General features: G+C 35.1%; 3 protein-coding genes across 3 annotated transcripts; 1 reads left to right on the top strand and 2 right to left on the bottom strand.

The window, feature by feature from the left end:
- Nucleotides 1-299: 299 nt before the first annotated feature.
- On the bottom strand, nt 300-1,277 carry DEFB114 (defensin beta 114). The gene is made up of 2 exons (XM_021691935.1): nt 1,169-1,277; nt 300-481 (listed from the first exon to the last, which is right to left on the bottom strand). The coding sequence occupies exons 1-2, from the start codon at nt 1,275-1,277 to the stop codon at nt 300-302; spliced, it is 291 nt and encodes a 96-aa protein (XP_021547610.1).
- Nucleotides 1,278-12,401: 11,124 nt separating this feature from the next.
- LOC110582149 (uncharacterized protein KIAA1143 homolog) lies at nt 12,402-13,103 on the top strand. The gene is made up of 2 exons (XM_021692097.1): nt 12,402-12,612; nt 12,817-13,103. The coding sequence occupies exons 1-2, from the start codon at nt 12,402-12,404 to the stop codon at nt 13,086-13,088; spliced, it is 483 nt and encodes a 160-aa protein (XP_021547772.1). The 3' UTR covers nt 13,089-13,103.
- Nucleotides 13,104-23,819: 10,716 nt separating this feature from the next.
- On the bottom strand, nt 23,820-24,786 carry DEFB113 (defensin beta 113). Its single transcript, XM_021692115.1, has 2 exons — nt 24,729-24,786; nt 23,820-24,010 (listed from the first exon to the last, which is right to left on the bottom strand). The coding sequence occupies exons 1-2, from the start codon at nt 24,784-24,786 to the stop codon at nt 23,820-23,822; spliced, it is 249 nt and encodes an 82-aa protein (XP_021547790.1).
- Between the last annotated feature and the right edge of the window lie 2,301 nt (nt 24,787-27,087).

The following is a 27,087-nucleotide window of genomic DNA, read 5'->3' as shown; positions in this document are numbered from 1 at the left end:
GTTCAATTGTGTAAGTTTAGGTAAACCATGACAGATCAAAAGTGGTTCTAAACTGAAGCAAAGGTGATATCCATAGGATAGGAAATTAATGAAAGATATACCTCTATCATAAAACCTCTAACTTGAGAATATAAGAAAGGTCTTAGCTCATTCCACTGAATGCATAATTAATATCTACAGAGGAAGATATCAGTATTGGCATATGTCTTTATTTATTACAGAAAGTCTAATTTATTCCTATACCTCTCTGCTCTGGTGTACAAACTTCTTTGATCACAGGTACATCTTCCTTTTCAAAATTAATCTTCTTCAAATAACCTCTCAATGCAGCAAATTTTACTTGGTGAGAGACATATATCAATTTGCTTTTCATATTTAAAGCAGTGTCTTCTACAGTAACCGAAATATTTTGTGCACCGATCAGGATCCACCAAGGTACATGTGGCTATAGTAAAAGAAGAGTAACCGACATTACTAATCTCTTACTTAAGAACACATTATTTCTGATGACAAAAAGTACTATGTATACATTGTAATGAACTTATAAAATGCCAAAAAATAAGAAGACACTAAAATATTACATACTTCCATATATATATATATACAAAGTTTGAACATGTTTTAAATTAATATATATTACATTTTTATGCCATACATTATTCTCCTCAATAAGATTCAAAAATTTTTTAGAGCTACATAATATTCCCTTGAAATATATGACAGTTTGTCCATTTTTTCCATTAGGTCGTATTTAAAATTTTAATATTTTAAGATTATAATAAGCAAATTTGTAGTACATATTTTAATATTTACATGAGCCATATTTAAGATAATTGTGGAAGAGTTAGATCCCAGGGTTATTAATTTATATATTGCACCAGCAATATATGTAACTTTTGCCCCCAAATAAAATGGTGTCCACTGCAGTTTTAATTTTTATGCTGTTAGTATTTGTTCCGAACAATTCTTCTTTTTTCTTTAATAGTTCATATACTTTCCTTATTATGTTATTATATAATTTTTTAAAAGAATTCATGAGTTCTCTTTAAAAATTTTTTAAAGGCTTTATTTTTAGAGCAGTTTTAGGTTTACAAAAAAATTGAAAGAAAGGCACATATTGAAAGAAAGGCACATTCCTATATATTCCCTGCCCCTAAATATGCATAACCTTCCCCATTATCAACATCATCCACCAGAAGGGTACATTTTTTACCAAGGACGAAGCTACATTGACACATCATAACCACCCCAAGTCCATAGTTTTCACTATGGTTCATTCTTCGTGTTGTGCATTCTATGGGTTTGGGCAAATGTATAATTAAATATATCCATTATTATAATATTATACAAAGTATTTTCAGTGCCCTAAACATCTTCTGGGCTCTGCTTATTCATCTCTCCCCTCCCTCCTCTGCCAACTATTGTCTTTTTTACTGCCTTCATAGTTTTGCCTTCCCAAGAATGTTCTATAGTAGAAATCATATCGTACACAGCATTTTTAGACTAGCTTCTTCCACTTAGTAATGTGAATTTAAAGTTCTTACATGTCTTTTCATGATTTGATAGCTCATTTTTTTTAGCATTAATTAACATTCCGTTGTCTGGATTTATTACAGTTGATCTATCCATTTACCTACTGAAAAATATCCTGGATAATTCGAAGCTTTGGAAATTAGGAATACAGCTGTTTATAAACATTCATGGGCAGGTTTTTGTGTGGGCAGAAGTTTTCAGCTGCTTTGGGTAAATACCAAGGAGCATAATTGCTGTGATATGGTACCATATCTAACCATAGATATGGTTATGTAAAGACATATGTAAAGATGATTATGTAAAGAAATGGTTTATGTAAGATGGTTATGTAAAGAAATATGTAAAGAAAACTAACCATATGGTTAGTTTTTTTAGTGTAAAGTTAAAAAAATAAGAGTGACTTCTCAAAAAACAACAAAGAAGTATGGTTAGTTTTTTTAAATTAATAAATAATTATTAATAATATTAATAAATATAAATAAAATAAATATTAATAAATAAAATAAATATTTTATTTATTTATTTGAGAGAGAAAATGAGTAGGGAGAGGGACAGAGAGAGGGAGAAGCAGGCTCCCCGCTGAGCAAGGAGCCCGATGGGGGACTCGATCCCAGGACCCTGGGATCATGACCTGAGCCGAAGGCAGACCCTTCACCCACTGAGCCATCCAGACACCCCCAGTATCTTTAGTTTTATAAGAAACTGCCAAACTGTGTTCCAAAGTAGCTATATCATTTTGCAATCCCATCAGCAGTATATGAGAGTTCCTGTTGCTCCATATACTCACCACAATTTGGTTTTGCCAGTATTCCAAATTTTAGCTGTTTTAATAGGTATAAAATGTTACTTCATTTCAATTTACATTTCCCTGATGACATATGACGTGGAACATCCTTTCATATGCTTACTTGCCATTTGTATAACTTCTTTGATGAGATGTCTGTTAAGTTTTTTGGTCCTTTTGTTTTTATTTTGTTTTGTTTCCTTATTGTTGAGTTTTAAATGTTCTTTGTATGTTTTGGATAATGGTCCTTTATCGCATGTGTCTATTGCGAATATTTCTCCCAGTTTGTGGCTTGTCATCTCATTATCTTGTTATATTTCTCAGGGCAGAAGTCTTTAGTTTTAATGAAGTCCAGCTTATCAACTCTTTCTTTCGTGGATCGTGCCTTTGGTGCTGTATCCAGAAAGTCATTGCCATCCCCAAGGACATCTAGGTTTCTTCTATGTTATGTTCTAGGAGTTTTATAATTTTGCATTTTACATCTGGATCTATGAGCCATTTCAAGCCTATTCACTAGTCTAGATTCACTTTTTTCACATGTGGATGTCCACTTGTTCCAACATCGGCTGTTGAAGAGACTGTCTTTTCTTCATTATATTGCCTTTGCTCTTTTGTCAAGTATCAGTTGACTATATTTATAGGGATCTATTTCTGAGATCTCTGTCCTGTTCTATTGATCTATTTGTTTACTCTTTGACCAGTACCACACTATTCTGTTCAGATATATGAATATAATGGTATGGATTTCCCTGTAAACTCTACTGTAGCTGTGTTCTATGAGCTTTGTGCTCTCATTTTTATTACCGTTCAGATGATGATATTTTCTAATACTCACTGATATTTCTTCTTTGAATTAGGTTGAGTTTCGTTAATCTTCATATTTATATCTTCTTATTCTTACATTTATGTTGTTTGTTTTTCTCTGTTTTCTGTGTAACTGAGGAAGGTGTGTTATCATCACCCATTATTATGGTGTTCTCTACTCTTTTTGTCTTTCTTTTTTTTGTCTTTACATATTTCAAGACTAAGTTATTTGTTGCTTTAAATTTATGGTTGCAATATTATCCTGTTGAATTGAATCTTTTATTACTATGAATAATCATTCTTTGTCTCTAGTAATGCATTTTTTTCTTACTGTCTACTTTATATAATACTAATATAACTACTTCACCATGCTTTTGTTGGGGTTTTATATCCTTTCTTAACCTTTAGATTTTATAATTTCTCTTTTCTCATATATTAGATATTTCTCATATAAACTATTCAGTACATTCAAAACTATATTCACTACATTCAAAAGATTCACTCTTATTTTTTTAACTTTACACTAATATTTATAATAGTAATATATATTGGATGAAATATATCCTGTTATTTTTTTTCTTATCTTCTTTTCTATATATTGGTTATTTTTTATAATCCCATCATATAATTTACCATTGTGTAGTTATATTATCTTTTACTCTTTTTTTGTGTTTATGCTAGAAGTTTCAACTTACCAAAGTCTTATTAAAAATCATTGCTTGTTTGTTTTTTTTTGTTTGGTTTTTTGTTTTTTCCTGTGTTTCTGAGCTTCCACATAGAAAATCATTCTCCTTCTGGCCAAACAATCTTTTAAGAATTTCCCTTAATACGGGAGCTCTGATGTTGAACTCTCTGTTTTTATTTGGGAATATCCTTATGTTATCTTCACTCCTAGAGGGTATTTTCATTTGATACAGAATTCTAGATTATAGTTGTTTTCTTTCAGGACTCTGAAGATATCACTACCTTGTCTTCTGACTTCTTTGTTGTTTTTTGAGAAGTCAACTTTCAGTTTAATATCTGACCCTTTGAAAATGATATGTTGTTTTCTTCAACTTTTGCTTTGCTTTATTGTTTTGTTTTGTTTTTTAGCAATTTGCTATGCTTTTTCTTCCTTCCTTCCTTCATTTCTTTCTTTCTTCCCCCTTCCTTCTTTTCCTCTTTCCTACCTTGCTTCTTTCCTTCATCCTTCCTGCCCTCCTTCACCTTTTTTCTTATTTTTCAACCTCTAATTTTCTCTTGTTTCATTCCAGATATTTTCTTCTGATTCATCTTTCATCATCATTAAATATCTCACTGATTATGTAAAAGCAACTATTTAACACATTCAATATGTATTTAATTTTGCTTTATGAATTTTTCAGTTCTGGAATTTTATTTTTGCTCTTTGTTGTAGTCTTCACATCTATGCCAAGTTTTTACTTTTGTTTTTCTTTATTTAAACAAGTTAAGCACAGTTATTTTAAAGTCTAGGTCTGGTAACTTCATTATCTGGATTCCTTGTTAATCTCTTCCCTTGTATGCTGGTTTTGATTTTTGATAGGATAGTTCTGTTTTCATTTGTTCCTGATTATTTTTGTCACATACATTTTTAATGAAAGATTGAAGAAATAACTTGAGGTCTAGAATGATGTTATCTTTCTCCAGAATGATTTATTATTGTTCCTTGTTGATGGCTAAGGCTACCAACTAACCTTCCTGGATAATCTTAAACCATTTATAGAACTTGAGATAATGTAAAAGTGGGTATTAGTTCCTGGGACGGCTGGATGGCTGGACTAATGTCCTTTTAACCTAGTTTGTAGTTTTTTGGGATCCTCAGCCAAAGCACACCAGTATTCCCATAGTTCTCCTTCCTTTGCAGGCTCTGAATTACAATTTTTGCCCCAGTGGTAGCATAAGGCTATCAGATTTCTGTTTTTCATCTTCTTTCCTGTGTCTTTAAGAATAGTCAGATGCTTCTAGGGAGAAGAATGCTTCTAGCCTCAGAAGTTGATCTCAACTTGATCTTTTCACTGTAACTTTTAATTGACCCATTTACTCTGTAATGCCTTTAAGCAATTGTTTCGTGTTTTTTGTTTTGTTGTTTTGTTTTTTTGTCCATATATCCCCCTCAGTGCATGGGAGAGGCTATATGAAAAAAACTTACAATTTTATATTATGTTTTAATATCAGGTTGCTGCTATGCGAAACAGACTACTATAATTTTTTTTTAAAGATTTTATTCATTTATTTGAGAGAGAATGAGATAGAGAGAGCATGAGAGAGGGGAGGGTCAGAGAAGCAGACTCCCTGCTGAGCAGGGAGCCCGATGCGGAACTCGATCCCGGGACTCCAGGATCATGACCTGAGCCGAAGGCAGTTGCTTAACCAACTGAGCCACCCAGGCGCCCAAGACTACTATAATTTTTATTGTAAAGTTTTAACATCAAGTAGAGCAAACAAATTGTCGACCTCAGAGAGTCGTGGACCTCAGGCTGTTCGCTCGGGGTCCCCTGTGCCTTGCTTTACTGTCGTCTCTTTTTCTCAGTTCCTTCACCGCCCCAAAAAGAGACGACAGTGTAGCGAGGCACAGGGGACCCCGAGCAAACAGCCCGAGGTCCCCGACTTTCAGAGGTCAACAACAAATCACTGATTTTTCAAAATCTTTGTATGGTACAGATTGATAGTTTTTCTAACTGCAGAGTTTACAGCCATGGACTTTAAGCTTGAAGTTTAATGCTGTTATTTGCTAGCTAAGTAACTTTGGGTAAGCCCTACGAGCCTCAGTTGCTTCATGTGTAAAATGGAGAAAATGGTATCTCATTCACAGAGTCTCTATGAAACATGATGAATTAACATATAAACAGGTGTACAATAGTGTCTGGAACATAATAGTTTCTCACAGATTAAGAACTGTTATTAATTAATGGTGAATAAAAAGACTATAGTTTAAATTAAATCCTTATTGACTCCAACTTTTAGACCAGGTGGTGGGCTTTTTCTGGAGGTAAAGCAAAACACTGAGCCAAAGTGAGAGTGAGAGAGAGAGAGAGGCTAATTAAGTACAGATACTTATGATAGAGAAATATATTAGGTCTAATGTGTGAACAGATTAAGTGTTTGCTTAATGTCATGGTGTTGTATCATGGAAGAGTGATATGAAAATTTAACCTTAAAAATGAGCAAGTGTTATTCAAATGCACAGGAGGAGTATAAAAAGAACAAGAACCAGTCAGACAAGTAGTATGATTCTCATCCTAGAGTTGAAAGAGCATATGATATGTTTAAGTTCAAAAACCAATAATAACACAAATAGATTTCCTTCATTGAAAACCTACTGTATGTCAGGTATTGTTTTGAATATTTTGCATACATTATCTCATTTAACTGCCATAAAACTTTGAGGTTGGTGCTGTTCAGATAAAAAACCTGAGGCTTTGAGTGACCAAATAATTTGCCCAAGGTTGCAAAACTAATACATGCTTAACCCAGGGTTCAATCTTAAATTGTTCCAAACCAGAATTTGCATTTTAAATATGTAATCCATGGCCTCTACATTGAAAAAGTTGGAAAGTGACATATGACAAACACTCAACAGATCTGGATATTGTCTCAAATTTGATATTGCTTATGGTAGCTCGTTGTCTCTAGGACCTTTAAGTATTTTATGACTATGGAGGAACCTGAAGATGTGAAAATCAGAAGTTGAGCACTGAATGACAAAATAGAATTTTATTAAGATGAATATGTTTATCCATACAAAGAATCAATAGTAATACATACTTAATATACTCTATATATGCTTAATAAGTGGGTTTCCTTTCTGCAGCCTGAACGTAAGAAAAATTTTACTTTAGACAAATTTAAATAAAATAATTTTAGCTCCTTTATGTAGAATTATTTGTCAGTTCCCTTGACTTTGATGTCTTAACTCAAAGTTGGATAACTGAGAATTTAAGGTCACCTTCTGTTCCCCATCTCTTACCGACCTCTTATTCAGAGCTTAGAATTAAATCCTTTTTTTCTTTTTTTCTTTTCTATTTCTCAAATATTGTCAGTCTGGTAAGGGTTGCACTTGTCTCTTATCTTATGGTTGGCACCTGGATCTCTACTATTGAAGACACTTCCTATCAATTAATAGTACCATCATGTAAAAGTCATAAAATGCTCTAAAATATTAATATTTGTGTTTTATTTTTCCTTAGCTTATTCAAGGATATTGAAGAAGGTATAATTCTTTAAGTCAGGTGGATGAACATACAGAAAAATATTAAGACTAATTTGCAAATTACCTTAACAAGTACAAAATAATAAAAACAAATCATTGCCGCAAGAGAGGCACTAACATGGTATTCATTTGTCATATAGCATCTTTCTGGATTGGTTGAGAAGTTACTTAGCTAGTCAGTGAAATCCTGGCCTATGGGAAGAGGTTATTTATTTTTATGAGCTCCACTTTTCTCCCAACATTTTATTGGTAATTCTCATTTGTAACCAAATCAACTTGATTTTAAATTTAATAAAATCTAGAGCACCGGGACCATTACTGTCTTTCCACCAACAATTCAACACAGGTGAAGGTCTCTCCTCCACTATTTTAGACTCAGCCTCCCATGCACCAAGCAATACATCTTAAAGTTTCTAAGGCCACCATGTTTCTGTCATTTAAGGTCCATTCTGAGACATCTTAACAAGTGGCTATACTGAGACAGTACCTTGTATTCTTTCTCAACTACTTCCTCTCCTCTTTTTCTGTTTTCTACTTCTACTTCTATTTTTCCATTTCTTGAAATACTGCAATATGATATTGAATGTGATAAATGTTTTGCTTACATTATCTCTGAATCTTTGCAAAATCTTATAAAATTAATGGTATTACCTTTCCATTGTACAGTTAAAGGAATTAAAGCTTCTCCACAACTACAAAGGAGCCTCAGGTCCTTAATATAAACTCTGATCTATTTGATGACAAGCTCACTCTATAAACCACTAGTATGCTGTTTTCACTATCTCTATGGATTATTTTTGCTTGTACTAAAATACTGACTAAAATACTGCTCATTCTGTCATGTTTTAACCATCGTCAGTATTATTCTCTATCAATTTTCTATAACTCTCCCTCCAGCATGGTATCACTCTGCTTGGATCACTCATCTTACATCTTCACAAAGTATCCACTTAGACTGAATACTTTTTATTGCTTCTTTAATGACTTTAAGGTTCTATAAATAGACAAACCACACCTTTGTGTAATTGATATGTACTACTCTATAAACTCCTTCAAAGCCACTCACTCTGATACCTTGTATTACCCTTCCTATTTTTTTGGTCCAGCAAAGGCCAAATGTAGAGCATTCTGTCCATTTCAGTACACATTATAACTTAGTATCTGTTTGAATGATCAAAAGGTAAAGGAAAGTTTGTGGTCATACTCATACACTAAGTGTCTTCATTACATTATTTAAAGTTTTCTGCAATGCTCAGCAAATGGTATAGTCCCCACACATCTGAAGCACACCTATATTCCCATGTGACTTCACTGCTTTTGGCCAAATAATCTATTCATCTTGTACTTTATCCTCAGTGTCTTCTATAGAAAGCACGATGAACTATAAAGAACAAATATGCTAGGATTTTGTATTCCAATATTTATATTCCACTTATCACACAATATAATAGGTGTGACCTTGAAAAACTCTCTCCTTTGATGTCATTTTCCTCTTGTATAAAAAGAGGCAATAACAGGTATCTCAGAGTGTTGTCTGGAAGGTCAGATTAGATATCTACATGAGAAGTTACTAAATGGGGTTTGGCACATGCTAGACACGCATATTTACTTCTTGTCTTCCCTTTCTTTCTCTCACCTTCCAAGGTCTAAATACAAGTGTCTTATCCCCAGTTTCAAAGCTCTTCATCAGAGAATGCAGGACATTTTCCCAAACCTCCACAACTGCCATGCCATAATTCCACCATTCTTACTATTTAGAGCATACTTTTATAAGCCTTCTAATTCAGGGAATTCATTGATTTATCTGAGTTTATTCAACTAGCTTTTAATATGCCTAGAGAATTACTGTGTCTTTCTTTTATTTTTGTTTCCTTAGTGTCCAGCATTGTGCTCAGTAGATCACTAGCCACTCAGTATTACATGGTTATTGATTGACACACTAGCACCATGGGCCTCAACATCCTCCCTAATCATCTTTGAGGTCCCCACTTCCTCAGTTCCCCTTCATTATTAATAACTATAATATCTGGGGCGCCTGGGTGGAGCAGTCAGTTAAGCCTCCGACTATTGGTTTCAGCCCAGGTCATGATCTCAGGGTCATCATCACGAAGTCTGCTTAAGACTTTCTCTCCCTCTCCCACTGGCAACCCCCCTGCCCCACATGCACGCTCTCCCTCTTTGTCTCTCTCTCTCTAAAATAAATAAACCTTTAAAAAATGATAATCATAATAACTATAACATCAGCAACTATAATAATTATAATAGTATCTAAATTGGTAGACTAATTTTCAGTTTGTAGGGCTACTTACTGGTACATTATTACGCTAAATCCTAACTGCAGTCTTTTGAGGTGCATATAATTAGCAAGCACAATATTTTATATCAGACTTTTTATTTAAGATTGTGGTTGTTATTGATTCTGCTTGTATTTTCTTTTTTTTTTTTAATTGTTAAAGACTTTGGCAAATCACTTAAGTTCTCTGAGTGGCAAGGTTCAGAAGTTATTAAGTAGGAAGCTAGTAATAAAATCTAGATCTTCTAAGTTTCAGTTCAGTTCTCTTTCTGTTACATGTTGCACCTCTTGAATTCCCAACTTTCTAGGTCCAAATTAGAACACTTTTGGATATCAATTTATATCTTCATTGTTAGAGAGCCTGGATCCCCTCAGAGGACAGACCTCTCAAGAATATCATAAAATCTCCAACATGCACTTCATTGCAGTACGTATTTTAAATATTTATTTTTAATTGATTCATAAGAGCGCCTGGGTGGCTCAGTTGGTTAAGCGACTGCCTTCGGCTCAGGTCATGATCCTGGAGTCCCTGGATCGAGTCCCACATCGGGCTCCCTGCTCGGCAGGGAGTCTGCTTCTCCCTCTGACCCTCCTCCCTCTCATGCTCTCTGTCTCTCATTCTCTGTCTCGCAAATAAATAAAATCTAAAACAAAACAAAACAAAACAAAAGCTTTTAATTGATTCATAAAGCCTTTGCTGAATTTCTTTACTAATGTATTAACTAATTCAACAAGGATTTTTTGTGATGATATTTCTTTATTTGCCATTTTATTCCTACTGTATCTCATTGCCCAGCATATTTTGATACTATATCCTGAATCATTTTATAGATTCTATTATTGATATCTCAGGAGATATTTACTGTTATTCTCAATCATTCATCTTCCCCGGGCCTTATTTGTTTGTTTGTTTATTTATTTTTAAAAATTATTTGAGAGAGAGAGAGGAGAGCACGCAAGCAGCAGGGGGAGAGGCAGAGGGAGAGGGAGAAGCAGACTCCTTACTGAGCTCAGAGCTCAACATGGGGGCTAGATCCCAGGACACTGAGATCATGTCCTGAGGCAAAATCAAGAGCTGGATGCTTAACTGACTAAGCCACCCAGGTGCCCCTACTAGACCCAATTTATTATGCAATCTTCATTTCTGAATTTTAGAAATAAATTTTTTAATTTATATTTTTAAAAATAATTTAAGTATCTGAAACAATCAAGACCTAAAATAACCAGAGGATCTACCTTGACCATATTAATTTTCAAAATGAGTTGAAGGGGCCTGGGTGGCTCAGTTGGTTAAGCATCCACCTCTTAATTTCGGCTCAGGGTCCTGGGATCAACCCCTGTGTGGGCTCTGGCTTTGCGCTCAGCAGGGAGTCTGCTTGTCCCTCTGCCTCTCCCCCTGCTCCTGCTCTCTCTCTCTCTCTTTCCCTCTCTTAAATAAATTAAAATCTTTAAAATAAAATGAGTTGAGAGGGCGCCTGGGTGGCTCAGTCATTAAGCATCTGCCTTCGGCTCAGGTCATGATCCTGGAGTCCTGGGATCAAGCCTGCATTGGGCTCCCTGCTTGGTGGGAAGCCTGCTTCTCCCTCTCCCACTCCCCCTGCTTGTGTTCCTGCTCTCGCTATCTCTCTCTCTGTCAAATAAATAAACAAAATCCTAAAAAAAAAAGAAAAGAAAAGAAAACGAGTTGAGTACATTAGTATAACACTATTCTAATGAGGAAACAGATTCAACACAATCAAGAGACTTCTTTAATTGATTTGATTGTGTTATTTTATAATCTGGTGTTTCTATTTTTAGCTAGAAGCTCTATAAACAAGCATTTATTTTACCTGGTAGGATGAAGGTCACATAACACAGAAAATGGAGGAGATGATAAAATATCTTCATTCTGCAGAAAGAAGCTGCTGGAAGATTTGGTAACAAAATCTAGAGAGTAGCACACTTTCCAAAAAGCCAGGAGACATTTACTATTTATAGTTTTCTAATGGAAGAAAAACTCTTTATCCGGAAATTGTTTTAATCTGATGTACTTGTCTTTGCACCATTGACTAGGGCTGTGGGCAGAATTGCCCAAATTGAAAATACTTGAAATTATTGATCTTTAGAGAGGAAACTTTATGTGGAAGATAGCTGCCCACATGACACCATTATATCAATGGTGATCAATTAAACATTGATGCAATGGGCATGCATGGAGTGGGTTTAAGAGAAATATTTACCATTTTAGATGTGAAACAATTGAACATTACTCTGTCAGTTAAACTCCTGGTTACTTTTCAAAATATACTCTAGTCACGAATTTGGTATGCAAATTCATCAATATGTCCATATATCCCCAATTCTTACTTATATCCAGTAATCCCATTGATTTCCCCAAATTACTCATTTACCAAAGGACAGAGAGTAAGCCTTACTTTTGTCATTAATTTTTACTGAATTATTTTCAGATGCAACTTGAATATTTACGGAGCTCTGCTTTTTCCTAGAAAAGGCCAATTAGTCTCCATTTATTTTAATTTTTTTATCAGAATAATATAGGCACACAATAAATATTGAAAAAAGACCTTTAATGAATAGAAATAATTTCCTCTTTCAATCTATGTTTAGGTCTTCTCTTTATTATTGCATAAGAATTAGGATCTAGCTTAATATTTTGTCCTTGTGTGGCAACCACAAAATGTATCTTTTGGTTTCCACTAAGAAAAATGTGGATTCAGGCTGTCGCCAATGTACCATCTCCAGGCGGCCCCTGGAACCTGTTTTTACTGGGAGCAGCTATGAGCAAGCGGAACCAGGTTTCGTACGTGCGGCCAGCTGAACCAACGTTCCTGGCTCGCTTCAAGGAACAGGTTGGCTACAGGGAAGGGCCTACGGTGGAAACCAAGAGAATCCAGCCTCAGCTCCCAGATGAAGATGGTGACCCCAGTGACAAAGAAGATGAACAGCCCCAAGTGGTGGTTTTAAAAAAGGGAGACCTGGGGCACCTGGGTGGCTCAGTCGTGCAGCGTCTGCCTTCGGCTCAGGTCATGATCCCAAAGTCCTGGGATCAAGCCCCACATCGGGCTCCCTGCTCCGCGGGAAGCCTGCTTCTTCCTCTCCCACTCCTCCTGCTGGTGTTCCCTCTCTCACTATATCTCTCTCTCTGTCAAATAAATAAATAAATAAATAAAATCTTAAAAAAAAAAAGGGGAGACCTGTCAGTTGAAGAAGTCATGAAAATTAAAGCAGAAATAAAGGCTGCCAAAGCAGATGAAGAACCGGCTATACTTGATGGAAGAATCATGTATGGAAAACCAGTCAAACGTTCCTTGGATGAAAAATATTCAGGTTTAACAGCAAGCTTAAGAAAGAGGAAGGCAAATGAAGATGAAATAAATAAGCAGGACTCAGTTAAAAAGAACTCACAAAAGCAAATCAAAAACAGTTGCCTCCTTTCTTTTGACAATGAAGATGAAACTGAGTAAGTGTAAATATTTTGGACTTAGTCGTCCTTAAGAATATATGGGGTGTTTTTTAAAGTGACACTTTTTTTTTTTCTATTTAAAGATAATACAAGTTCATTATAAAAGATTCAGAAAAAATTTAGTATGATAAAAATTTTGTCTATCAATACCCTTTTGACATGAGGCTAACTCTGAAGATATTAACTACCATTAACATTTTGGAACTCCCACGTGTGGGGTATGTATTTTTTAAACAAAATTGAGATTATATTGCATATGTTTTCTGTCCTGCTTTTCACATGACATTATATTCTGAGCATTTTTCCAGATCAGTAAAATTTTAAAAATTAACATAATTGCTACAGAGGATTTTGTCATTAAACAGATTGCCTATTGCATCTTCTTCATTAGCAGAAGCCCACTTTGGAGGAAGATGATAATGTGCCTATTTAAGAATACTTCCCCAGCTCCTGCTAAAGGTGGCCATATAACAGCTCTGGCAATTTTAGAGATAAAGTGGATCTTGTACAAGTGAGCTTCTAATAGAAGGGATCTTGATAGAAGAGAGGATCTAATGTATAACATGGAGACTGTAGTTAATAACTCTATAAAAAAGAGAGATAAGTAGAAATCTGCTTAATAAAGCTACCAGGTGTTTGATACAAGAAAGCAGATCTGGTAAGCAAGAACCTTTGTCCTTCTCGCTACATCCTGCTACATCCAAGAGCACATACATGAAACCTAGGAGTATTGGAGCCATTTTTTGGCCTAAGGAAGGCAGATCCTTTCTCTGGGTGGTACCGTAGAAAGACTCAAGGCACTTGGATCCTGATAGCACGCCTCGAGGAGCTGCTGCACCAGCCAAGGACTGCCAACCTCTGGATTTCTTGTTACATGAGAAGAATAAACCAAAAGTTGTTGGTCAGTAGTACCACTTGCTGACACCTGAGAATTCAATGTCTCCTGCCCTCCTTTTTCCTTAAGAGGCCCCCTTTAGTGTTGTGCTCTAGAATTTGTCAACCTTAAAAATAAAAGTCAATTATTTGGAAAAAAAAAAGAAAGAAAGAAAAATGTGGATTCAGATCACTTACACTCCTGTGCTGTTCTGCTCCTCAAATATTAGAAAGTTATATTAATTTTCAAAAATTCTGTAGGCTATCTTTAAACACTTAAATACCTCGTTTTTTTCCCCACCAACATTAGTCACAACATTAAACTTTCTCTATTTAAAATGAAGACATTAGTCCCCTTGCCATTCCCTCCAACATTCCTCCCCACTTTGTACATCTCATTCACTTGTTGTCATACATTTCCTTTTATCTTGTCTAGGATAATATTTGCACTCAGAATTGAGACGTTGAAGCTTTATATTGAAATCCTGTAATACAATAATAGTATGAACTCTATTGCCTTTTTAATGTGTCTGATGTGCTAACCAAAAACAAATACTAGTTTCAAAGTCAAGTGAATTATTACTATTATTTTACTATTATTATTTTATTTTCTCTCTTCTTTCTTAGTTTTTTTTTTTCTCAAATGTTTTCAAGTCTTTTGGTTTTAGTTGTTTCATTTTTGGTTATGATGTTTTTGAAAAATATTTTTTCCTATAATTATCTTCTGGATGTGGATGAAAAATATAAATAATGGTCATTCCTCATCCTTAAGTTTACCCTAGTACCATAGGCTATACCTGTCCCTGCTTCATTCTAAGAGTTTCTGAACCTGTTCAACTACACTGAATCTACTGTGATTTGGATCTCACGTCTCCTCTCTCTCTCTCTTTTTTTTTCCCTCCATCCAGAAATGTTCTCAAAAAAGAGAGGAAATACAAGAATTTCAATGCTGGAAAACATTTTTATTCTGCCCTCATACCTGCTTGTTTGGATGTAAAATCTAGGCTCAAAATCATTTATGAAGTCATTACTCTACTAATTTCTACCATTCAGTTTTCTTGATGAGAATTCCAATGCTAGGCTAGGTCCTTTTAAATGGTTTGATTTTTCCTCTCTCTAGATACTTATAGGACATTCTCTTCATAATTTGTAGCCAAATCTCATGATTCACACATTTCCTGGTGTAAACTTCTTTTTTATGAGTTCTGTCTGGCACAGGTGAGCTTCTATCTTCAAATCTGGGAAGATGTTGTGTTCTCTTCTCTTTTTCTATTTCTTTCTCTGATAAAGCCTTTTCCTCATTATGTGTATATTTATCTTCCCTCTTTGGGGGATTTCTTTTAGTCAGACGTTGAAATTTTCTTCTTTCTTCTTTTTTTATTTTTATAAAAAAATCTTATTTTTATATCTACTTACTTTATGATTTAAATATCTTTCACTTTTTCTTTTTTTTTCTTTTATTTATTTATTTGACAGAGATAGAGAGAGACAGAGAGAGAGGGAACACAAGCAGGGGGAGTGGGAGAGGGAGAAGCAAGCTTCCTGCTGAACAAGGAGCCCAATGTGGGACTCCATCCCAGGATCCTGGGAACATGACCCAAGCCAAAGGCAGACACTTAATGACTGAGCCACCCAAGTGCCCCTCACTTTTCAGTTTTTCTAATTTTTTTAAGCAAACATATTTAGGATGTAAGCGCCCTTATCTGTTCTCTGATTATTCTTTTGCCATGGCGCAGTGTTTTTGTTTTGTAGATATAAGATCTTCTTGAATCCCTCTGCAAATATATTTGAGAGTTTTGTTCATATTAAACTCTGTTTTCCTTGAACTGTTTTCTCAGGATCTAGTGTTCTGTTTGGTGGTGTTATCTTACTTATTCATGCCTTTGCTTTTACATATTGTTGTAAAAGCACTGGTTCTAAGATGAAGAATTAAATACCTCAGGGGGATTTCCTTGTCTTTACCCCAAAGCCTCTGCTTCGGGGAATTCTCATAGTAAGGTCTGTGGATGTAGGTTGAATGGGCTTCTTTAAACTTATCATAAAAGCCATCTATGAAAAATCCACAGCGAATATTATTCTCAATGGAGAAATACTGAGAGCTTTTCCCCTAAGGTCAGGAACACGGCAGGGATGTCCACTATCACCACTTCTATTCAACATAGTACTAGAAGTCCTGGCCTCAGCAATCAGACAACAAAAAGAAATAAAAGGCATCCAAATCGGCAAAGAAGAAGTCAAACTCTCACTCTCTGCAGATGATATGATATTTTATGTGGAAAACCCAAAAGACTCCACCCCAAAACTGCTACAGCTCATACAGGAATTCAGTAAAGTGGCAGGATATAAAATCAATGCACAGAAATCAGTGGCATTCCAATCTTTTGGTACCGGTTGAGACCTGATTTATGACCTAGGATGTGATCCCATTTACAATTGCACCCAAAACCATAAGATACCTAGGAATAAATCTAACCAAAGAGGCAAAGCATCTGTACTCAGAAAACTATAAAATGCTCATGAAAGAAATTGAGGAAGACACAAAGAAATGGAAGAACATTCCATGCTCATAGATTGGAAGACCAAATATTGTGAAGATGTCAATGCTACCTAGAGCAATCTACACATTCAATGCAATCCCCATCAAAATACCATCCAATTTTTTCAAAGAAATGGAACAAATAATCCTAAAATTTGTATGGAACCAGAAAAGACCCCGAATAGCCAGAGGAATGTTGAAAAGAAAAGCAAAGCTTGTGGCATCACAATTCCGGACTTCCAGCTCTATTACAAAGCTGTCATCATCAAGACAGTATGGTACTGGCACAAAAACAGACACATAGATCACTGGAACAGACTAGAGAGCCCAGAAATGGACTCTCAACTCTATGGTCAACTCATCTTCAACAAAGCAGGAAAGAATGTCCAATGGAAAAAAAGACAGTCTCTTCAACAAATGGTGTTGGGAAAATTGGACAGCCACATGTAGAAGAATGAAACTGGACTATTTTCTTACACAAAGATAAACAGAAATGGATGAAAGACCTCAATGAGAGACAAGAATGCATCAAAATCCTAGAGGGGAACACAGGCAGCAACCTCTTCGACCTCAGCCACAGTAACTTCTTCCTAGAAACATTACCAAGGGCAAGGGAAGCAAGGGCAATAATGAACTATTGGGACTTCATCAAGATAAAAAGCTTTTGCACAGCAAAGGAAACAGTCAACAAAACCAAGAGACAACCAACAAATGAGAGAAGATATTTGCAAATGACATATCAGATAAAAGGCTAGTATCCAAAATCTATAAAGAACTTATCAAATTCAACACCCAAAGAACAAAGAATCCAATCAAGAAATGGGCAGAAGACATGAACAGACATTTTTCCAAAGAAGACATCCAAATGGCCAACAGACACATGAAAAAGTGCTCAATATTTCTCGGCATCAGGGAAATCCAAATCAAAACCTCAATGAGATACCACCTCACACCAGTCAGAATGGCTAAAATTAACAAGTCAGGAAACAATAGATTTTGGCGAGGATGTAGAGAAAGGGGATCCCTCTTACACTGTTGGTGGGAATGCAAGCTGGTGCAGCCACCCTGGAAAAAACTATGGAGGTTCCTCAAAAAGTTGAAAATAGAGCTACCCTATGACCTAGCAATTGCACTACTGGGTATTTACCCCAAAGATACAAATGTAGTAATCGGAAGGGGCATGTGCACCCCAATCTTTATAGCCGCAATGTCCACAATAGCTAAACTATGGAAAGAGCCTAAGTGTCCATCAACTGATGAATGGATAAAGAAGATGTGTATGTATATTTACAATGGAATATTATGCAGCCCTCAAAAATTGAAATCTTGCCATTTGCAATGGTGTGGATGGAACTAGAGGGTATTATGCTAAGTGAAAAAAGACAATTATCATATGATATCACTGATAGGGGAAGGGAGGGAAAAATGAAACAAGACAAAACCAGAGAGGGAGACAAACCATAAGACACTCTTAATCTCAGGAAACAAACTGAGGGTTGCTGGAGTGGAAGGGGGTGGGAGGGTTGGGGTGTCTGGGTGACGGACATTGGGGAGGGTATGTGCTATGATGAACGCTGTGAATTGTGTAAGACTGATGAATCACAGAAACAAATAATACATTACATGTTAATAAAAAAATTTAAAAAAAAATAAAGTGAGCAGAGGGGTTAGAACTCTTCTGGGACACAAGTTCCTGTACCAGAACTCTTAGACCTTTCCACATGATTTCTTCAACTGGGTTGTGGTTTTATTTAAACAAAACTAAAAACTCCGTTCGGGAAGAACAGTATTTCTCTTGTTTGACAGTGAATCTCCTGTGTGTAGAAATGTTTTTATTAGAGTAGAAACTCCAAAAATGAAGATATAATCCAAATGAGTATCTTTGACAACTTTGTAAAAAATCAATTGACTACACATATTGGCATCTGTTTCAAGACTTTATGTTCTGATTCGTTGATCAATCTCTATTTTATGGCCATACCAAATTCTCTTAGTTATTGAAACATTATAGTAAAATCTGGAATCAAGTAGTGTCAGCTTTACAACTTAGTTCTCAATTCTTCAATTTATCATGGCTATTTTTGGGCTTGTAAATTTCCAAACAATTTTTTTTTTAATTTTACTTACTTATTTGAGAGAGAGAGAGAGGGGGGGAGGGAGAGAAAAAGCAGGAGCCGGGGAGGTGCAGAGGGAGAGGGAGAAGCAGACTCTCCACTGAGTGAGAGTCCATGCAGGGCTCAATCCCAGGACCCTGGGATCTTGACCTGAGTCTAAGGCAGATGCTTAACTGACTGAGCCATCCAGGTGCCCCTCCTTGAAATTTCATTTTTTGAGTTTTGTTATGGATAATGCTGGCCTCCTAATATCATTTGGGAAATATTCTTTCTTATTCTATTATACAAAGGGTTCTGTGTATAATGAATATGCTTTCATTATTAAATATTTAGAAAAATTCAGCAATGAAGCCATCTATACCTGGTATTTTCTATGTGGGAAGATTTGTAAATAGACATTATTTAAAAAGGATATAGAATTATACAAGTTGCAAATGTTTTCTTGTGTGAATCTTGGTGGTTTACATCATTTGAGGAATTTTTCCTTTTCATAACAGTTATCAAAGTATAGGTATATCATTGATTATTGTATTCTCTTACTGTTCTTTTAGTATTTTTTATATCTGTTGTCTTTTCTCCTATTCATTCCTAATATTGGTCATTTGTGCTTTCTTTCTCTTTCTCTTTTTTTTTTAATCAATCTGGTTAGATATTTCTGAAAATCAATATTTTACCTTTAAAAAAACAGCTTTTATTTTTGTTGATTTTTTCCTATTGTTTTTCATTTCATATTTAATTAATTGCTGATCTTATTTTATTATTTCCTTCCTTCTGCCTAGTAAAAATAAAGGCTTCATTGAGGTATATAGTTTCTAAAATGAGGTTTATTTTGCCTTTCTTTTTCTAAATTCTTTTTTCTTCTTTTTCTAAGTTCTTAAAATGGAGGCTTAAATCATTGGTTTGAAAGATTTCTTATATTTTTTAAAGATTTATTTTATTTTATTTTTAAAGATTTTATTTATTTTATTTTCTTATATTTTTAAAAGATTTTATTTATTTATTTATTTATTTATTTATTTATTTATTTATTTATTTGAGAGAGAGAGCATGCATGCCTTTGTATGCATTCAAGGGGGGCTGGGGGGGAGAGCAAAGGAGAAGGGAGAGGGAGGGGGAAAGAATCTCAACCAGACCTGTGCTGAACGAGGAGCCCAACGAGGGGCTGGATCTCCCGACCCTGAGATCATGACCTGAACTGAAACCAAGACTCAGGTGCTCAATTGACGTAGCAGGCCAGGCGCCCCTCTTATTTTTTATTATAATCACTTAAAAATACTGTGGTTATAGTCTTGGGCTCTCTTTTTGTCTGTGTCTCTTTGTTTTTGTGTGTGTCACTCTCTCTATCTGTCTCTTGTTTCCTCCCTCTCTCCCTTTCTCTCTCTCTCTCATCACTTGTACTGGGGGAATCAAGGTACCATGTTGTGAAAATTCCTATGGAGTGGCCCAGATTGTCTGGTTAGAATCCATGACCCTCTATTTAATAAGTTATAAAGAATTGGAGCTCTATGTCCAATAGCTCTCAAGAACAAAGCCTGACAACAACCAAATGAGCAGGCTTAGAAGCAGATCCTTTGACCCTCGTTGAGTATCAAGAGGTCTATAGCTCCAGTCACCTGCTTTAGTGCAATCTCATCAGAGACCTTGAGACAGAAGCACCAAGCTAAGCTGCTTCTGGAATGCTTTCCACAGCATCTATGAGAAAATAAAGGTTTTTAAAGCTGTTACTTCTTGGAATAATTTGTTAAAAAAAAAGAATTAATATAATATCCTGCCTTACATTCTCTATCTTTTAACTGGTATGTGTACATTTAATATTTACACTTAATGAAATTATAATATGGTTTTGTTTAAAACTGCCACCTTGTTATTTGTTTTCTATTTGTTCTCCTTTCCTTTGTTCCCCTTTCCTTCCTCTCCTATATGTACATTTTTTATTATCACATTTTATCTACCCCATTGGTTATACACATTTTTTTTTTTTGTTCTTGCTGTAGGGTTTATAATACAGCTCTTTAACTTTCATGTATAACTCTTACAATCCTATACTAATATTTTCCCTTTCCCATAGTTTGGGCTATTTTCATTCATGTCTTTCTGCAATGCAATAAACCACACAATATATTTTACTTTTGTTTTAAGCAGTGAATTGTCTTTTACAGAGATTAAAAACTGGGAAAAGAATATTTTACATTTACCCACAAACTTACAAATTGTAACTCAATTTATTCCTTTGTGAAGGTCCAAATTTCTATCTTTTTTTTTTAAGATTTTATTGAGAGAGAGAGAGCAAGCGTATGGGAGAGGCAGAGTGAGACGGAGAAGCAGGATCCCCGCTGAGGAGGGAGCCTGATGCGGGGCTCGATCCCAGGACCCTGGGATCATGACCTGAGCCGAAGGCAGACGCTTAACAACTGAGCCACCTAGGCGCCCCCAAATTTCTATCTTTTATAGTTTTCCTTCTACTGGAAATTTTTGTATATTTCTCAAGAAAGGTCTGCTGACCTTTATCCATGTTGTAGCATGAGTTTGTACTTTATTCCATTTTATTGCCAAAATAATATTCTATTGTATGGGTATGCCACATAATGTTTATCTATCCATCAGTTTATAAACATTTGGGTTGTTTCCATTTGGGTTGTTTTGGCTATTATGAATCATTCTGCTATGGACATTTGTGAGCAAGTTTTTGCATTGACCCATTTTTCAATTTTTTTGCATATATGCCTATGAGTGGGATTGCAGAATCAAATGAAAATTCCAGGCTTAACTTTTTCGGGAACTGGAACTCTATTTTCCCAAGTGTTTCCACCAGTTTACATTCTCACTAGCAGCATATGAGAGTTCCAATTTCTTCATATCCTAACCAACATTTGTTAATGTGTCTTATGTTCATTATAAATAACTCTGTTAGAGGGTGGGAAGTGGTAACTCACTGTGGTGCTGATTTGCATTTCCTTGATGGCTATTGAGATTAAATACCTTTCTATGTGCTTACTGAACATTCATATATCCTCTTTGGAGAAATGTCTATTCAACTCCATTGTCCATTTTATAATTGGGTTAGTGTGTTTTTATTATTGAGTTATCGATATTATTTGTATATTCACAGCTACCTTGGTTGGACGGCTGCTGGTTGTCAAGGCTACTTGGTGAGGCAAGAGTTGAACAATAATGGGGCAGTTGAACTGCCACAAAGTTCGCTGTTCTTATTGAGATTCAGCATTGTTTTGTTTTGTTTTGTTTTTTAAATCAATAAATGCTCCTTGGATTTCTGCAAATCTGTGGTTAATTTGGAGAACTCTTGAAAATTTGATTTTGACAATTTCTTGCCACTATTTTGCTGCTTTTATGAAGGGACAGAATTCTGGATCTCTTTTTTCCATCATTTCAGGAGACTTGCCTATGATTCATTATGTGTTGTTTCTTTTTTCTTTTTTAAAAACTTTTATAGTTTGGAAGTTATATACACTTCTGGCTAATATTGCTTTGCCACAGACTACCCTGAAACTTGATGGTTTAAAACAAAAACAATTTTATTATGCTCATTGATTGTATGGGTCAAAACTAACACAGAGGGGCACCTGGGTGGCTCAGTTGTTAAGTGTCTGCCTTCGGCTCAGGTCATGGTCCCAGGGTCCTGGGATCGAGCCCCACATTGGGCTCCCTGCTCGGTGGGAAGCCTGCTTCTCCCTCTCCCACTCCCCCTGCTTGTGTTACCTCTCTTGCTGTGTCTCTCTCTGTCAAATAAATAAATAAAATCTTAAAAAAAAACCCTAAACTAACACAGAGCATAATAGCAATAGGTTGCCTCTTTTCTTCTATGTCTGAGACCTCATCTGGGAAGACATGAAGACTGGGAGTGAGTTCCCATTGGTTAGCTTCTCCTTCTTACCCTCCTTTATGGAGTCTAATTTTTCTTAACATACTTTAAATGTTACTCCTTAGAATTTTGGACATTTTTTTCCTTCTCATCAATCTGTAGTAGTCTTTTGGGTGATTTTATCCCATCGCTTCTGTTAATGGCTCCTGAAATCTATATTTGAAGCACATTTTTCTGTCCCAAGCTTCACACCTGTATACAGCTAAAAAGTCTAAACTCAACATGCCATAAATGTTCCTTTCCAAAAATCTATGTCTCTTGCTATATTTCCTAGTGAATGATTGCAGTGTTCAGTATTTTATTCAAGTAAGAAAACTTGGAATTATCATTTCCTCTTAAACCTCAAATTCACTGAACTTCTTACATTTTCTCTAGATCAGAATTCTCACCTAAATTTTTGTATCTTCCAGATCTGTGCTGTAGCTATAGGTAAAAAATATACTCAGTGGAGACTTTAAATTCTACACATCAAGTATTTGCTGATAGAAAAATTTATAATTCATAAGAAAGTCATGTCAATATTAATTCAATATTATGGTAGAATTAATGTGGAATGTGGAAAATTGGAAACACAATGAGTTCATTGAAGATAGGGACAAGGACAGAAGTATTAAACGCTGAATTATATATGAAGAAGTTAAATAAAATTCTTAAGGACCTGAAGAGAAGACCCTTGGACTGGCTGCCTATGTTCAGAATTAATTATGATAAAAGGTTAGCTTTAGAATTAGAAATGACTTTTCTTTGTTATCTTTGGATATTTTGTATTCTTCCAAATTTTCTTATACTTTATAATAAGAAAAAAAAAATCCTTTAAAAGTGTTTTTAACTTGCTTTTATTCTCATCACATTTTACTCCCTGTTGAGTTTTGTTTGATTGTTCTTATAAATACATCACCAATAGTGTTTTATTATGTGATTAAGGTGTTTATGACTTTGTGTCTAAGACTCAAGCACATTTTGCTGAAATTATGGAAAGGTAGAATAAACCATGATTGATGACTGATGCCTAAAAGATCATATGAAAATAACAAGGCTACTGTACAGGGCAAATAAACAGGCCAGAGGTAGAGGGAAGCATTAAAGATGAAAGGTGTTTGTCATGTGGGTAGAGGAGAACTTCTGCCAGTTTAATAAATAAGCTACCACTCTTCTTTACATCTCTTGTACCTAACCCAGCATTGAACTCACTAGCCTCCATAATATAGTTGTGTAATTGAGAAGGCCAGAGGACACCCACATGAAAATAGATGGATAAAAAGTAGAAAGTTCATTTTTATTAATAGTAATGTTACAAGTTAGTGTTATGGAGTATGGTAGACCTATAATTTACAGTATATCCCCTGTGGTATTGATGGGTTTAGGGACTGGCTTTTGGTATTCCCGTACAACACAGCAGGGCTCAGTACTGCAGTAATTATATATGTACTCCCAACTGTTGCATGAAGTCTTGCAAGCACCACGAACAAGATAACATTCTCTTTTTCTCTCTACATCTTCTTTTGTTTTTTTCTGTGAAACTAAGAAAAAGTATCTATGATCATAAATCCAGATCTAATCCCCTTGCATAAATAGGTGGATAGGTAATAGATAGACAGACAAGCATATAAAGTTGTTTAAAGTATAGAGGTAAACCATTTAGTTTCTAAAATCATGTCCAGGCAATTGTATTAAAAAGTTCACATTTTATCCCCTACAAATTGTGACAATATAAATACTTATTTATCCAACAATATTTCCTTTGCCACTAGCTTTTTTTTTAAATTGAATATCATTAAGTATCTAATCTGTGCATGCTTCCTCAAAAGTAAAGAGAAAAAAATGTGGAAAAAATGTCTACCTGTTTTGTGTTCTAAATAACCATCTACCTCTAACACCCCTCTCCCCACAAAATTACTGGACCAGTTGTAGAAAGCTTAATTTTGACAACAGCTAGAGTATCAGTTCATTAAGTCACATTTAAAAAGAGAAGGCAGTAGGAAGTATGTAAGAAGTCATAGTCTCATCAAACAAAATAACAAACAGATTTAATTCTACATCCTGGGAATTTTTTTTCCCCCTTTATTTTCTCAACTATCAGTCCAATTCATTTCTTCTTTCATGTAAAATAGAGTGAATTGCATTATAGGTTCATGTGGAGTCTCCTAACAACAATTTAATTGTTTGACTTTTTCCAGAGTAAAGCATTTATAAAAAACATTTTGTTCTTCCCTCCTTTTTCATATTAACAAATATTACCTGATGGACCACAAGACACAGTGAAGACAAAGGTCAGGAAAATACAAAGTATCTTCATTGCTGATATTGTTACTTCAGTAAAGTTGAGGCAGACCTCAAAATGTCTGAGAGTTGTGCTATTCCTTGATAAAAGAAAGATGAACTCTTGTTTTTATAGCCTTCTCAGAGTAATTACTATTCTGATTAATGCCGCCTTTCAAGATTGAGTACATATTCATGTATTGTGTAATAGCAACAAACAGAATAGAGGACTTAGTTCTATTATGATCTCAATGAGCCAAATGTGAACTCATTTTCAGTTACACAAGCAAATAATAGGCTGAAAGTCTTTTTAGATTTTTTAATTGAAAGCACGCAATCAGTCTCATCTATATTTTCAGTCACATGCTTTTTTGAGCATCTATTATGTGTCAGGCAGTGTTTTAAGCACTTTATATAGATTAGCTAGCTTAGTCTTCATTACAAATGCTACGACATAGAAACTTCTTCTTTTCCAGTTGAGGAAATTGTGGCACAGAGGGATTATGTAATTGCCTCACATCAGACATGTAGTAACTGGCAGAGCCAAGGTAGATTCCAAGGTAATTTGATGCCAGAGTACATACTCTCATCTTCCACCTTCTTCACCTTTGTAACTGAGTAAAATGGTGTTTACCATGTGACGTTATCCTCTGTATACTGGCCTGAACCAGACAGTTCCTGGGATGCAATTTTTCTACAAAAAGAAAATATTTCTAAAACACAGTTTCAGTACTGTTACATTAAAAATTACCATAGTGATGCTTATAAGAATAATCATTATAATGCTTTACTTATTCATAGGACTGACTACCTCATTCAATAGGGGAAAGCAGTGTGTTAAAACTCAAAAGAGCACTGGATTTAGATACAGAAAACTAATCTTAGCAACTGGGTCTTCTGTACACTAGCTGTGTATTTGAGACAAATGTTCACTGACTGAGCTTCAAGATTCTCTTTGAAGGCTTGATTGGTAAGACCAGTCACCTTCAGGGGTTTAAGGTAAGAATTAAAGAGACACCATATGCAAAAAAGGATTTAAAATAATTGACCTATAAATATAAATACTTTGACTGGGTGTGAAAATCCAAAAACATATATCCTTACAACTTAAATGATTTATGTTCTAACTCCCTCTGTCATTGAGGAAAAACAAATTATAAGGATATTCTATAATCCGGGTTTTAAAAGCAGTAATCTAAAAAATCTAAAAAAAAATATTAGAAGCAGTTTTGTTCATTCTCTGCTTCATTTCTTATACAAAAGTTGCTTATATATTTATAGCCACATCATGGGAAATTGATTTTCTCAATATCCTCTTTCTAAAAACACCAAAAATAAAGACACTTTAAACTGCAGCAGTTTTACTAAGACTTATTGTATGTAAGTAGAGCAAAATAACAGATATGAAAAATACAGTAGAAAATTAACAGGCCTGGTATTAGCATAGTGGGAGTGTGCATGAGACGACCTAGGACAAAATGGCCCATTTTTGTTTCAGTGCAGCTGTATCCATTCCCCTGTCTAAAATAAACCATTATCAAGCTGTGGCTGGAATATCAGCCAGATTCTTATAAATTGGATGATCTTTTCTCTCTTTGCTAAAATGTGAGGTTGTAACTAGCAATGTCTGGATCACACAGAACAAAGACAAGGATTTGAGTGATTATCATCCCAATTCTAGCCAGTAAGTGATATAAATAGGATCAAACTGGATGCACAGGAGAGAATTTATTGATTTATTGTTTAAAATGGGTATTTCAGGGCTTAATTTGAGAGAGATCCAGAGTCTAGATTTCTACTAATTACAACTTTTTAAAAGGGGGGGAATACAAAGTGTGTGAAAAAGGACAAAAATGAGATTGTAAACAGTGATTAAGAAAAAGAGAAGATAAAGAGGAATTTTTTTTAAAGGTGAGAGAATTGACCTGAAGTATATGAACAAAATAGCAAGATGAGTGGGCCCAAAATATTTCTGCTAAAGTAAGAATTTTGGATTATTAGATGGCAAAGTGTTTTTACTTTCTTTTTACAAGGTTAGATGATTATAGCTAATAATTATATACTTCAAAGCCATAGGTAAGGACCCTTAAAGTTGTCGGTTCTTGGTGAAAAGAGTGTGGCTAGGCTTTAGGGATTTGGGGTTGATTTGTGCCTACCAAGGGAGGTTTTCCAGGCCAGTGCTGGTATGTTGAGAATGCCAGAAAAGAGTATGATGTTAAGAAGACAGATGGTCAGGAAAGGAGAGGAGAAGAGAGGAGAGGAGAGGAGAGGAGAGGAGAGGAGAGGAGAGAAAAGGAAAGGAAAGGAAAGGAAAGGAAAGGAAAGGAAAGGAAAGGAA

Source organism: Neomonachus schauinslandi, chromosome 8 (assembly GCF_002201575.2).
Source record: "Neomonachus schauinslandi chromosome 8, ASM220157v2, whole genome shotgun sequence".
NCBI classification, from domain to species: domain Eukaryota; kingdom Metazoa; phylum Chordata; class Mammalia; order Carnivora; family Phocidae; genus Neomonachus; species Neomonachus schauinslandi.
This window is presented reverse-complemented; position numbering and strand designations above follow the sequence as displayed.

Excerpts from the sequence above, each read along its gene's own strand:
- DEFB114 (XM_021691935.1), bottom strand. The coding sequence starts at position 1,277 with ATGAACCATAGTGAAAACTATGGACTTGGGGTGGTTATGATGTGTCAA. Across the intron at positions 482-1,168 it reads TGATGTTGATAATGGGGAAG|AGATTAGTAATGTCGGTTAC; the intron begins GTTATGCATATT and ends TTCTTAAGTAAG.
- LOC110582149 (XM_021692097.1), top strand. The coding sequence starts at position 12,402 with ATGAGCAAGCGGAACCAGGTTTCGTACGTGCGGCCAGCTGAACCAACG. Across the intron at positions 12,613-12,816 it reads GGGAGACCTGGGGCACCTGG|ACCTGTCAGTTGAAGAAGTC; the intron begins GTGGCTCAGTCG and ends AAAAAAGGGGAG.
- DEFB113 (XM_021692115.1), bottom strand. The coding sequence starts at position 24,786 with ATGAAGATACTTTGTATTTTCCTGACCTTTGTCTTCACTGTGTCTTGT. Across the intron at positions 24,011-24,728 it reads TGTGTCTTGTGGTCCATCAG|TTTCACAGAAAAAAACAAAA; the intron begins GTAATATTTGTT and ends ACTTTTTCTTAG.